At 40.4% G+C, this 14,567-nt stretch overlaps 1 protein-coding gene across 1 annotated transcript in view; it reads right to left on the reverse strand.

Annotated features, from left to right (window-relative positions):
- Nucleotides 1-14,567, reverse strand: part of IGSF10 (immunoglobulin superfamily member 10) — a 37,947-nt gene that overhangs the window by 4,680 nt on the left and 18,700 nt on the right. The window contains exons 4-5 of the mRNA XM_032629344.1: nt 9,857-14,155; nt 8,497-9,394 (exon numbers count right to left, since the gene is read on the reverse strand). Coding sequence (XP_032485235.1) covers nt 8,497-9,394; nt 9,857-14,155 — 5,197 coding nt within the window. The remainder of the gene's footprint in view (nt 1-8,496; nt 9,395-9,856; nt 14,156-14,567) is intronic.

The following is a 14,567-nucleotide window of genomic DNA, read 5'->3' on the forward strand; positions in this document are numbered from 1 at the left end:
TAAGGGAAAATTTACTTTTGAAAGTGGAAGTTTTCCCTGAGTAAAAGAAAGGGAATTCTTTAGGAAAATTAATGCACAGGCAAGCATGTGCAGTCTTTTAGAGCAGTGTTTCTTGGACCTTATTGCTCATGTGATTCACCTGGGGATCTTTTTAAAATGCAGATTCTGGTTCTGCCCATCTGGGATGGGGCCTGAGTTTCTGTTCTTGTAACAAGCCCCCAGGTCATGAGAAGCAAGGTTCCAAAGAAGAGGAAACACAATTCCGTCCTGAAACATAGGTCACGTAAGTCATATTTAAAGTCATGGAGGTAGACCAGTAGTGCTGTTAAGCCTGAGATGGTTAAAAAGAAATTCAGAAAAGGCAACGTTCACCTGACAACTAGGCTTTAAAAAAGTAAAATGTTTTGCTTATTTTGTTGATGGTGGAATAGACTTGGATGAGCATAGTTATGATGAAAATTTTAATTTTTAGAATCTAAAATAAATTCAGACTTACAAAGCCAAGAAGTGGCAACAGGAAGGACTTTTTTTTTTTTTTTCAGCAGAAGTGCCCTTTTAATTTCTCTTGACATCTAAAGCATCTAAGTAAAGCGTATTCTTGCCTTTCTGAGTGGGTTAGTTGCAGAATAATCACTGAAGTGTTCAGTTAGCAAACAAGTTGTAGTTCATCATAAAAGAAAAGAATGACAGTACCTCTAGTGGACCTGTGATAGCATCTGTGATCTTACACACTCTGTTGCCTCTTCCAAAATATGAACAATCTTTCTGTGTTCTGTAAGTGCTTTCCCAAAACAAAATATAAACAGCCTACCTAATATCTTTGCTATCAAACTCTGAAAGATTTGTTGGACTACCTAGGGCGAGATTTTTGGTCGAGATTTATTCTAAGATGCTTAATGTGTTTTAGACATTCCTTTGGATTAACTTTTTAAGACATTCCCTTACATTTTTTCACACCTCTTCCATTCTTAAAAATTGACCTAATGCCCAGTAAACATTTTAGACATTGTTTTTACAACCTAAAATTAGAAATTTATCTGTTATTCCCATCACAAGTGTCATGCCTTCTACACTTCTTGCATTGGTTTCTGCATGGGTAGTAAAATTGTATTCAGAATTACACAGAATCATGAGCAGTCTCTGGGTAAATGAGAATCACCCCCATGTGCTGCAGGGTGATTAAACAGACATACCAATATTATTATATACAAAAACTGGTACACTACTGAAAATATTTGATGCTACAAATGGGTATACATATAGTAGATAACAAGCATAAACATGTGAGTTGTGAAGTTTACATTTCGTAACCCAGCATTCTTAAATTTTAAATCTAAATTTCAATTTAAAATTTAGGTAATCTTCATGACTTATTTGAAAATTAACATTTACTTTGGAGTTAAAGATCACAAATTAACTTCCTTAACTATATCCGTTACCAACTTATAGTTTGACACTAGAAAAAAATCTATTCTTTTAAGCATAAACTCGTGTAATTTCTCTTGCATGGATATTTTCTATTAATAAAAATGGAGGCAGAGTCAAGATGGCCGCATGGGAAGATGCAGAGTTAGTGTTTCCCCACAACTATGGTACCAACTGGCCACTGGTAGGGGACTCTGACACCCAAGGAGACGGGAGGAACCCCAAAGTGAACCGGTAGGACATAGGGGGACTGAGAGGGGGAGGTGAAGTGGAGGCCAGACAGGATCAGTGACCCTGAGGCCGGGGAGATCAGGAGAGGCAGGCGGGAGGGCCCCTCTGGGCGGAGTGGGAGAGGAGCAGAGGGCGTTTGAGCCCAGAAAGCCTGCTGGGCTCCCAGGTGAGGTCCCCTGCCCTCTGAGAGCAGGGGTGTGGGGCATGCCTGGGCCCCTTCTGTTCCTTGAGCCTAAGTCCCACCCCCCCCCAAGAGCCCCCAAGGCCTTTTCCAGCCCTGTCAGTGGTCCTGACCATTGGCCCCACCCACCACCCAAACCTCACCCTTGCTTAGACCCTGCCCTCCACAGCCAAGGCCTATTTCCAGCCTTTTTTTTTTTTTTCCCCTCCTCTTTTTCACTATTGTGGTACTATTGTGCCTTCTGGTTGTTGATTCATCTATATTTTTATTTTTATATTCCTAACATACCTGTTAGTTTCCTAGTCTCATTTTTTACTTTGTTATTGTGGGGTTTTTTTCTTTTTTTTTGCCACCCCAGGTGGCTTACAGGATCTTGGTTCATGAGCCTATGAGTGGGCCAAAGCTCCTGCAGTGGGAGCTGTGAGTTCGAACCACTGGACTAACAGAGAACCTCAGACCCCAGGGAATATTCATTGGAGTGAGTTCCTACAGAGTTCTTCATCTTAGCACCAAGACCCAGCTCTACACAGTAGCCTACAAAGCCCAGTGTTGGAAGCCTCAGGCCAAACAACCAGTAAGAGAGGAATACAATCCCACTCATAAAAAAAAAAAACGAGATGGCAAAAAAAATATGTTACAGATGAAGGAGCAAGGCAAAAGCCTACAAGACCAAATAAATGAAGAGGAAATAGGCAATCTACCTGAAAAAGAATTCAGAGTAATGATAGTAAAGATGATCCAGAATCTTGGAAATAGAATGGAAGCACAGATTGAGAAAATACAAGAAATGTTGAACAAAGATCTAGAAGAACTAAAGAACAAATAAACAGAGATGAACAATGTAATAACTGAAACGAAAAATACACTAGAAGGAATCAATAACAGAATAACTGAGGCAGAAGAACGAATAAGTGAGCTGGAAAACAAAATAGTGGAAATAATGGCTGAGGAGCAGAATAAAGAAAAAAAGAATGAAAAGAATTGAAGACAATCTCAGAGACTTCTGGGACAACACAAAATGCACCAACATTCTCATTATAGGGGGTCCCAGAAGAGGAAAAGAAAGAGTCTGAGAAAACACTTGAAGAGATTATAGTTGAAAACTTCCCTAACATGGGAAAGGAGATAGTCACCCAAGTCCAGGAAGCACAGAGAATCCCATACAGGATAAACCCTAGGAAAAACACACCAAGACACATATTAATCAAACTAACAAAAATTAAAAGAAAAAATATTAAAAACAGCAAGGGAAAAACCAAACATAACATACAAAGGAATCCCTATAAGGTTATCAGCTGATTTTTCAGTGGAAACTCTGCAGGCCAGAAGGGAGTAGCAGGATGTACTTAAAAGTGATGAAAGAGAAAAACCTACAACCAAGATTACTCTACCCAGCAAGGATCTCTTTCAGATTCGATGGAGAAGTCAAAAGCTTTTCAGACAAACAACAGCTAAGAGAATTCAGCACCACCAAACCAGCTTTACAACAAATGCTACAGAAACTTCTTTAAGCAGGAGACACAAGACAAGAAAAAGACCCACAAAAACAAACCCAAAACAATTAAGCAAATGGTAATAGGAACATATATATCAATAATAACCTTGAATGTAAATGGACTAAATGCCCCAACCAAAAGACACAAACTGGCTGAATGGATACAAAAACAAGACCCACCTATATGCTGTCTACAAGAGACCCACGTCAGACCACTTCAGGGACACGTACAGACTGAAAGTGAAGGGATGGAATAAGATATTACATGCAAATGGAAATCAAAAGAAAGCTGGAGCAGCAATACTTGTATCAGATAAAATAGACTTTAAAATAAAGACTGTTACAAGAGATAAGGAGGGACACTACATAATGATCAAAGGATCACTCCAAGAAGAAGATATAACAATTATAAATGTTTATGCACCCAACATAGGAGCACCTCAATACATAAGGAAAATGCTAACAGCCATAAAAGGGGAAGTCGACAGTAACACAATAATAGTAGGGGACTTTAACACCCCATTTACACCAATGGACAGATCATCCAGACAGAAAATAAATAAGGAAACACAAGCTTTAAATGACACAAGAGGGCTCCCCTGGTGGTGCAGTGGTTGAGAGTCTGCCTGCCAATGCAGCGGACACGGGTTCGTGCCCCGGTCCAGGAGGATCCCGCATGCTGCAGAGCAGCTGGGCCCATGGGCTGTGGCCGCTGGGCCTGCACGTCCGGAGCCTGTGCTCCGCAGCGGAAGAGGCCACAGCGGTGAGAGGCCCACGTACTGGAAAGAAAAAAAAAATGACACAAGAGACCAGATAGGTCTAATTGATATTTATAGAACATTCCACCCAAAAATGGCAGAATACACTTTCTTCTCAAGTGCACATGGAACATTCTCCAGGACAGATCACATCTTGGGTCACAAATCAAGCCTTGGAAAATTTAAGAAAATTGAAATTGTATCAAGCATCTTTTCTGACCACAATGCTATGAGATTGGAAATCAATTACAGGAATAAAACATAAAAAACACAAACACATGGAGGCTAAACAATACGTTACTAAGTAACCAAGAGGTCACTGAAGAAATCAAAGAGGAAATTAAAAAATACCTAGAGACAAGTGACAAGGAAAACACGATGATCCAAAACCTATGGGGTGCAGCAAAAGCAGTTTTAAGAGGGAAGTTTATAGCTATACAAGCCTACCTCAAGAAACAAGAAAAATCTCAACTAAATCTAACCTTATGCCTAAAGGAACTACAGAAAGAAGAACAAACAAAACCCAAAGTTAGCAGAAGAAAGAAATCATAAAGATCAGAGCAGAAATAAGGAAATAGAAACAAAGGGAACAATAGCAAAGATCAATAAAACTAAAATCTGGTTCTTTGAGAATATAAACAAAATTGATAAACCTTTAGCCAGACTCATCAAGAAAAAAAGGGAGAAAACTCAAATCAATAGAATTAGAAATGAAAAAGGAGAAATCACAACTGACACTGCAGAAATACAAAGCATTATAAGAGACCGCTACAAACAACGATATGCCAGTAAAATGGACAACCACAAAGAAATGGACAAATTCTTGGAAAGGTACAATTTTCCAAGACTGAACCAGGAAGAATTAGAAACTATAAACAGACCTATCACAAGTAATGAAATTGAAACTGTCATTTCAAATCTTCCAACAAACAAAAGTCCAGGACCAGTTGGCTTCACAGGCCAATTCTATCAAGCATTTAGAGAAGAGCTAACACTGATCCTTCACAAACTCTTCCAAAAAATTGCAGAGGGAGAAACACTCCCAAATTCATTCTACAAAGCCACCATCACCCTGACACCAAAATCAGAAAAAGATGTCACAAAAAAAGACTGCAGGCCAATATCACTGATGAACATAAGTGCAAAAATCCTGAACAAAATGCTAGCAAACAGAATCCAACAGCACATTAAAAGGATCATACCCCATGATCAAGTGGGATTTATCCCAGGGATGCAAGCATTCTTCAATATATGCAAATTAATCAATGTGATACACCACATTAACCAATTAAGGGATAAAAACCATATGATCATCTTAATAGATGCAGAAAAAGCTTTTGACAAAATTCAACACCCATTTATCATAAAAACTCTCCGGAAAATGGGCATAGAGGGAAACTACCTCAACATAATGAAGACCATTTATGACAAACGCACAGCAAGCATCATACTCAACGGTGAAAAACTGAAAGCATTTCCACTAGGATCAGGAACAAAACAAGGATGTCCACTCTCGCCACTCTTATTCAACATAGTTTTGGAAGTCCTGGCCGCAGCAATCAGAGAAGAAAAAGAAATAAAAGGAATCCAAATCGGAAAAGAAGTAAATCTGTCACTGTTTTCTGATGACATGATACTATACATAGAAAATCCTAAAGACGCCACCAGAAAACTACCAGAGCTAATCAATGAATTTGGTAAAAGTAACAGGGTACAAAATTAATACACAGAAATCTCTGGCATTCCTATACAACAACAATGAAAAATCAGAAAGAGAAATTCAGCGAACACTCCCATTTACCATTGCAACAAAAAGGATAAAATACCTAGGAATAAACCTGCCTAAGGAGTACAAAAGACTTGTACTCAGAAAACTGTAAAACACTGATGAAAGAAATCAAAGATGATATAAACAGATGGAGAAATATACCACATTCTTGGATTGGGAGAATCAATATTGTGAAAATGAGTAAACTACCCAAAGCAATCTACAGATTCAGTGCAACCCCTATCAAACTACCAATGGCATTCTTCACAGAACGAAAAAATTTACAATTCGTATGGAAATACAAAAGACCCCGAATAGCCAAAGCAATCTTTAGAAAGAAAAACAGAGTGGGAGGAATCAGGCTCCCTGACTTCAAACTATACCAAAAAGCTACAGTAATCAAGACAGTATGGTGCTAGCACAAAAACATAAACATAGGTCAATGGAACAGGATAGAAAGTCCAGAGATAAACCCACGCACCTATGGACCCCTAATCTATGACAAAGGAGGCAAGAATATACAATAGAGAAAAGACAGCCTCTTCAATAAGTGGTGCTGGGAAAAGTGGACAGCTACATGTAAAAGAATGAAATTAGAATACTACCTAACACCATACACAAAAATAAACCCCAAATGGATTAAAGACTTAAATGTAAGACCAGACACTATAAAACTCTTAGAGAAAAACAGGAAAAACACTCTTTGACATAAACCATGGCAAGATCTTTTTTGACCCACCTGCTAGAGTAACAGAAATAACAAAAATAAACAAATGGGACTTAATTAAACTTAAAAGCTTTTGCACAGCAAAGGAAACCATAAACAAGACAAAAAGACAACCCTGAGAATGGGAGAAAATATTTGCAAATGAAACAATAAACAAAGGCTTAATCTTCAAAATACACAAACAGCTCATGGAGTTCAATATCAAAAAAACAATCCAGAAGACCTAAATAGACATTTCACCAAGGAAGACATACAGATGGCCAAGAGGCACGTGAAAAGATGCTCAACATCACTAATTATTAGAGAAATGCAAATCAAAACTACAAGGAGGTATCACCTCACACCAGTCAGAATGGCCATCATCAAAAAAATGTACAAACAAGAAATGCTGGAAAGGGTGTGGTGAAAAGGGGACCCTCCTGTACTGTTAGTGGGAATATAAGTTGATAAAACCACTATGGAAAACAGTATGGAGGTTCCTTAAAAAACTAAAAATAGAACTACCATATGACCCAGCAATCCCACTACTGGGCATATACCCTGTGAAAACCATAATTCAAAAAGAGACAGGTACCACAATGTTCATTGCAACACTGTTTACAATAGCCAGGACATGGAACCAACCTCAATGTCTATCGACAGATGAATGGATAAAGATGTGATAAATACATACAATGGAATATTACTCAGCCATAAAAAGAAACAAAACTGAGTTATTTGGAGTGAGGTGGATGGACCTAGAGTCTGTCATACAGAGTGAAGTAAGTCAGGAGGAGAAAAACAAATACCATATGCTAACACATATATATGGAATAAAAAAAAATGGTACTGATGAACCTAGTTGCAGGGCAAGAATAAAGAGACAGACATAGAAAATGGACTTGAGGACATGGGGTGGGAGCGTGAAGCTGGGGCGAAGTGAGAGCAACATTAACATATATTCACTACCGAACCTAAAATAGTTGGCTGGTGGGAAGCAGCAGCATAGCACAGGGCGATCGGCTTGGTGCTTTGTGATGCCTAGAGGGGTGGGATAGGGAGGGTGGGAGGGAGGCTTATGAGGGAGGGGATATGTGTATGCATGTGGCTCATTCGCTTTGTTGTGCAACAGAAACTAACACAGTAACGTGAAGCAGTTATACTCCAATAAGGATCTATTAAAAATAAACAAACATATAAAATGGAAATGTTCATCCCCATCTTTTCTGTCATATTATGAAACATCATTGTATGAAGTCATGTAAATGTCAAAAATTAATACTCAAACTTATTCTTCAAAGAGATTTAATCTGTATAGAAAACAGTTAAAAATCACTATTAATATGCCTGTAACAGGAGATATTAGAGAAAGTGTGTATGTGTATATATGTGTCCGACACCGTCAGAGTGATTGGAGGTCCTGAATACATTTCACTTTGTGAAGGCCTTAATGTTGTGACTTTGATAAAGTGCTTTGCAGTTTTAGGGTAGAATAAATTAAGTATAGGTTGCACTAAAATTGAAAATCCTTTACTAGGAGACTCTGAAGAGTGAAATAATGAAGTGCATCTCTCCAGAACTTGATTGCTTTACAACATTCCCTCTTATTTTTGGATAGAAAAATTATAAATACATTTACACAGGTATCATTTTAAAACTGTCACAAGTATGGAAGCAAATGAGATTTTTTAACTATATAAACTCAGGAAGAAGCTGGCCCTTAGAGTATGGCATGTAAGAAACTTGGTTTTTATATAATTTGTATTATTTTGTATCAGTCTCAAAATGATTAGGTTTTCTTTAGAGCGAGTTACTTTTCTGTGTAGAGTCTGTGTGCTCTCTAACACTGCTGCTACTCTCACTCTACCCCTTTTACCACTTCAGAAGTTGTACGGCTAAATAAGATAATCTCAACAGAAAGGTATGGTTTACCTGTGCCACTGGTCGGCGACAGCCTTGGATGGTAGCCTCCAGATTATTTTCGGTTTCGGCTCCCCAGTGGCTGAGCAGTTCAGTAGTAATTTGTCCCCCAGATTCACCTCCATCCATTTCTGGGATGCAAATTCTATACTGGGGATAGTCTCTCGTTCTTCCACTGTAAGAATTACCACCCTTCTCTCTGAGCCCGTGGAGCTGGTAGCAATGCATTCATAAGTGCCCCGGTCTGAAGAGGCTATGTTTCTTATAAGCAGAGTTCCATTTGAAAATAAGAACTTGGAATTGATGAACTGTAATGGTTTCACTTCGGTGCCATCAGAGAGGACCCAGTGAACACCGGGCTGAGGAGTTCCTTTTGCAGTACAGGGCAGTTTCAAACTTTCACCCCAAGTCCCTGCAATAACTTGCCTCTTTTGTTCTAGAATAACAGGTGGGGCCGCAATAACTTGTATTTTAACCAGCAGTGCATCCTGGCCCACTGGGTTGCTGGCCACGCATTTGTAAAAGCCCCTGTCATAAATGCTGAGATTGTGGATGACCAGCGTCCCGTCAGATGTCACCAGGGCCTGCCTGTTCCCCTCGGATGATTCAGAGACCACTGTTTTGTTTGCAAGAATCCAGGAAATTGTAGGGCTGGGCCTGCCTTCAGCTCTGCACTTCAGTTCCACTGTGCTTCCGGAATGGACTGTGATCTCCTTAGTATGTCTCTCCAGGATCCTGGGGGGATAGGAAACCACGGACAAGGTGACATGAAGGCGGTCTGTGCCAAATGGATTGGATGCTGAGCACAGGTACTGTCCACGGTCCTGAATGTCCACCCTCTGTATGGACAGGGTGCCATTGGGGAGCACCTGGAACCTGCTATTCTGTTTCCTTTTAGACAAATCAAGTCCTGATAAGAAGAAAGAAATTTATAGCCATAGGTCATCAAAGTTTAGATAGTAAACATAAATTGCTCACATGGAAGTCTCAAGAGGAACGCTATCTTTTTGTTAGGCTACTGGGAAAAAATATATTTAAAATTAAGACACCTAGTCTTCAGATTAGTAAAGTTATTTCTGGATTTTTTTTTTAACTAATTTTAATGTAAAAGCCAGATGCTTCAACACAATGACCATTCACAATTTCTTTGGATCTGCTTTCAAAGCATTTCAAAAAAATGGTCTTAACATACGTTTTAAAACCTTCTAATGAGCAAAAAGCCATGCATATATCAAATAAGGATATTGTTTGAGTCTTGGAGAAATCTGAGGTTGATGTTGATTATTTGGCTACATAACCCCAAAACATAACACAGTGTTTTCCTTGTTTTGTAACTAAAGAAGATGAAGCGCAAAGAAACAGTTTCAAATACCTGATGAGACTCTGGTCCAGTGGATAGTGGGCATGGGATTCCCAACAGCTTCACAAGGAAGAAAGGCATCTGAGTTAGCTGGAACAGTAAAACTTGCCGCTCTTCCTCCAACTATTCTGGGCCTTTCAAATATATTCCTAGATAAAGAATCAAAGGGAAGGAATTTGGAAGTTGTTATTTTTTGAATTGGTGTCTTATTGAAGCTACTTTTCTTTGCATTCTTCTGTATATCCCAATTTGAAGCATGAGTGGTGCCCTCAGGCAGATCTGGAGTGGGCAGTATGCTCACTACTGGCTTTTTGACCTTTTCAGCCATTTCTGGGTGTGACTTGTGCCAAAAATGGTTTTCTGACCAGGGAGAGGGAGTCAACTTAGAATTCTGTGATTTAGCTGTTATTAGTGCTGGCATAGAAGTAGAACGTAACAGATTGGAGTAGATAAAGTGGGTGATTCCAATTGTGAACTTGGCATTTGGGTGAGTTTGGGGAGATGTTACTGCTAATTGCTGTGGATGAGCATTGTGCTTTGAGGATTCATGTGACTTGACCATTGTACTTGTCATCATCCTGAAAATGGGAGTTGCCATATTGTCAGCAACTGCACTTTGGTTACTCAAGGGAGGGGAGGTGGGAATTGGCATTGGAGTGGCACTGGCGCTCAGGAAGGGTGGCACAGTTGAGCGTCTAAGGATTGTGTTCCTAGTGGTGGTACTCTGGTGTCGTTTGCTGGACAAAGTGGTTTCAGAAGCAGCTGTGCTCTTCAAAGTCTGACTGCTCTTCTGGGGTGGTTCTTCAAGCACATCTGTCAGATGAAATGTTCTTGGATGAAGACCAATTGTGCTTGGAATTTCTTTTATGTTTTCTAGAAGAGAATGAGTGAGAGCAGACACACTGGGTTTGGTTGAAGTTTCAGCTGCTGTTAGAACAGGAAGTGTCACAGTGGTGGGTGTAATGAAGCCAGAAATCTGGCTGGGAGAGTTATTTGGGTCATTCCTATTCTTTTGAGGCTCCTTTATTCTTTGTACTTTTCGTGCCCTGGGTCTGGCTATTTGGGCTTTGTTGATAATGATAGATGCAGGGGCAGTAGTAGTTGTCAGCATGGCTGTTTGCAGTGATATGAAATCTGTACTTGATTCTTTGCTTGAGCTACTAGGAGGTGTAGGGTAAACAGGTGGGAAGGGCAGCTCCTTCATTGTTGGGAGACTTATACGACTGTGTGTTCTAGTGGTACTGTGGTGAGTTGTAGCTGATGTTACGGATGGAATTTGCATCACACTTGCTGAGAGTGTTGTGAAGTGGAAGGGAGAAACTTTATCTGTGGGTAAAGCAGGAGATATTTTAGGAAGAACCAAGTCTGTGCTTTTTTGTGAACCAAATTTTTGCTGATTCTTTAGCTTTTCTTTTTGGATATGGTTATTTACAAAGATATGATGCCAGGGAATTTTCCTTCTTGAAAGTCTTGTAATGGCTATAGTAGTAGGCATAGGTGGCTTGATGGTGGGACCTGGAAGTGGTGATACAATCACTGACTCTCTTTTAGCTTCACTGGCTTTAGACCTGCTTGGGTAACTAATATTTGTTGCATGAGTCATAACTGCACAAGTTGGAGTCACTTGGGTACTTTCAGCACCGAAATATTTTATTTTCGGTGTTGTTTTCTCAACATCTACATTTGGTTTTTTCTCAAATAGTAATGATGGATTGTGGACTAGAGTTGTAGATTCTTCGGCTATGACTCTGGCAATTTTAGCTTCAGGAAGGGTGATGGGGGAAGACCTTGGAAAAGGCAATGCTGCTGCAGCAGTGGTGAGTCTTTCTCTGGGAGAACAGGATGGGCATTCCACATTGCGCTCTGTGGCTAAAAATGCAGTGGTTCTTTCTACAGAAGAACCTCTGAGTGTTGGCCTCACAAAGTTGTATCCATGCTGTCGGAAAATTGGAGTTCGCCCCCTGCTCCAGATTTTCCTCCGTCTTCCAAAGTGTCTGGACAGTGGAGTGTTAATTGTACTATTTCTAGGAATGTGTAACTGAGAATTAGCACCAGTGTATGGGTCTGAAGGGAGCTTAGAGGTGTTAGGTTTTTGAGTAACGTGAGAATGGGAATGATGGCTCCAGGGTTCGCTGACTCCTATTACAGACGTCTGATGACTCTTCGTGGCATTTACTGATCCTAAAAATACATCAGCTTTACTGTTAGCACTGCCCAGAATTTTGATATGGACATCTTTGACTGTAGTAGCCCCCACTGTTACTGGGGGTGCACTTTGCAAATGCTCTCTTTTTCTCTCCATGTCGTCAGTATCCTGAAATTGACTTGCTTCAGGTAGTAGAGGAAAGATAGTAGATAAATTTCGGTTGGTTGTGCCTTGCATTTTGCTTGATGTGGTTGTGTTCATATTCTTTGACATGGCTTTAGTTTTAATAGTAGTAGATGGTTTGAAACCTCTTGGTTTTTCAGGCAGTAGTATCTGTGGACTCACAATTGGGGAGACTTGGGTGCCAGCAGTTATATTTGTCACAGGGCTATCAGATGATTTTCTGGAATCAGCAGTCACTGTCCTTGCCAGAACACTGGGAGCTTTAGTCGCCAGGACCATAAATTCCTCATCTGGAGGGAGCATGCCTGATGAGTCTACTTCCTCACCAGGTATTTCCAGGAGTTGGGTGACCAGTGGAGGTGGCTTTGTTATGGTATTTTCTCGCTTCTCAGGCATAATATTCTTTTTAGCTTTCTCCAGTAGTGCTGCCCAGTGTTGTGGGTCAATTCTCCGGGCAGAGGGAGGGAACTGCCTCCTGTGCTCTCCGAAACGTCGGTTGGTTGCATCTCCACGCCGCTGGGCTATTAACACCCCATGCTTAGGATTCTTACTTGTGATTGAGACTTGTTTTCCAGCCTCCGCCCTCACTGGAGCAGATGTGGAGAGTTGTGCAGCTGGTGGGTCCTTAAGCTGAGCAATGGCATTGGGCTCATCAAACCCAGATCCATCTGTTTCTACATTATGCTCCACTGGCTGTTGCCCTTTTATTTTGACTGAAACTTTGTTAATTAAAAAATCGATCCCTGATGGGTTGGCTGCTACACAACGATAATGACCCTGGTCTTTTTGAGTTGCCTGTAATATTCTTAATGTGCCATTGTTAAGAATTTGCTTATCTCTTGAGGACTGATGGAGCACAGTGTTTCCTGGAAGAACCCAGCTGACAGAGGCATCTGGGATACCCGTAGAATGGCATGGAAGGTCAAGTGTTTCACCAATGGAAACTATATGACGAGCTCCATTTTCCTGATAAGCTTCTATGTAGGGCTCTACCACCGTAATCCTATAGGTGAGAATATCTGCATCATCGTAATTGGTGCTTATGCAGTGGTATATGCCTGTGTCAAAACTATCAGCCATCTGGAGTTCCAGTTTTCCACTTTTGTCTATCAGGATTCGCCCATCCTCACTAACGTAAGGGGCTCTCACTTTACTTCCATCAGCTAGAAGCCACTCCAGTTGTGGGGGAGGGTCTCCTTGGCTGGGGCAATCTAGGTCAATGGTCCCACCGACCAAAACAGTGCGTTCCCGCTTAGTATTGTTATCCCTGGAAATCATGGTCCATTTGTGTTTCTCTGGCTTCTTCTCTGCCCTTGGTAAAGTGACTTGGGCATCGCTGGAGTACTGGATCTGCAGTGTACTGAGTGTGGTGGCAGTTCTGTTTAGCTGCAAGGAAATTTGGTCTTGCATTAACCAAGAGGGATCTGCTCTGAGATCAGCCTCGATGTCGGTAAAGATGTCTTCAGGCTTCAGTACCACCTGTTTATATTTGTAGCAGAGTTGTGGTGTTTCAGTGAGCAAGTGGCTCCTTTCTAGGATCAGAGGAGAGTCACTGTACAAAGCCAGCACTTTCCACACTGGCTGAATGTGACTGTAATCTATGTTACACACCAGAAATGTTGAAAATGATGCGTTTAGCATGATATAGTCATTTTCTGCAGTGAATGCAGTGGATGATGTTGTTGAGGGCTTTTGGATACTGCAGATCATGTTAGCTTCATTTCCAGACTGGTCTGTCATATTCAAAGTCAGGGAGCCGAAGGGTGCCATGAAATCTTGGGGAGAGATGGACACAGAAACACTATCTTCCAGAATAGTCAGGCTCTTCAATTTCAGGGAGGGGTCAATGGTTGGCTTGGCACACAGGAAAGCTGCAGCTGGGACCACAACTAAGGGCCTGCCTTTAGAGGTCCTGGGGTTCATGCAACGTGGACATTGCTGAGGACTGGAGGGACTTCTGTCTCTTTTGCATTTTATTATATCTAGAAAAAATGACAATTGAATTACTGCCAGTTGTGGCTTCTTTATGAATTAACATTTAAACATTTTGAATAAGTAGCTTTTGCTAGAATTTAAAACAACAATTTAGAAATTTTAGTGTTTCGTCCTTTTTTTTTTTTTTGTCTTTGGATTGATTTCTGAAAACAAATTGTCTGTATACCCTGCCACAATATCATATCCATAGGCACAAGGATTTGTCTGTCTTGTTCACTGCTATATTTCCCATGCCTATAAAGTACCTGATATATATATTTGGTACTCAGTAAATATTAGTTGAATAAATAATTTCCTTATCTAGGGAAACAAAATGCTATGCTTATGTTTGTCGCTTTTTATTAACTTATTTATTATTTAGTTCTGTTTCCCCATTTTAATGTTTTAAGACTCAGAGAC

Source organism: Phocoena sinus, chromosome 4 (genome assembly GCF_008692025.1).
Source record: "Phocoena sinus isolate mPhoSin1 chromosome 4, mPhoSin1.pri, whole genome shotgun sequence".
Taxonomy (NCBI): domain Eukaryota; kingdom Metazoa; phylum Chordata; class Mammalia; order Artiodactyla; family Phocoenidae; genus Phocoena; species Phocoena sinus.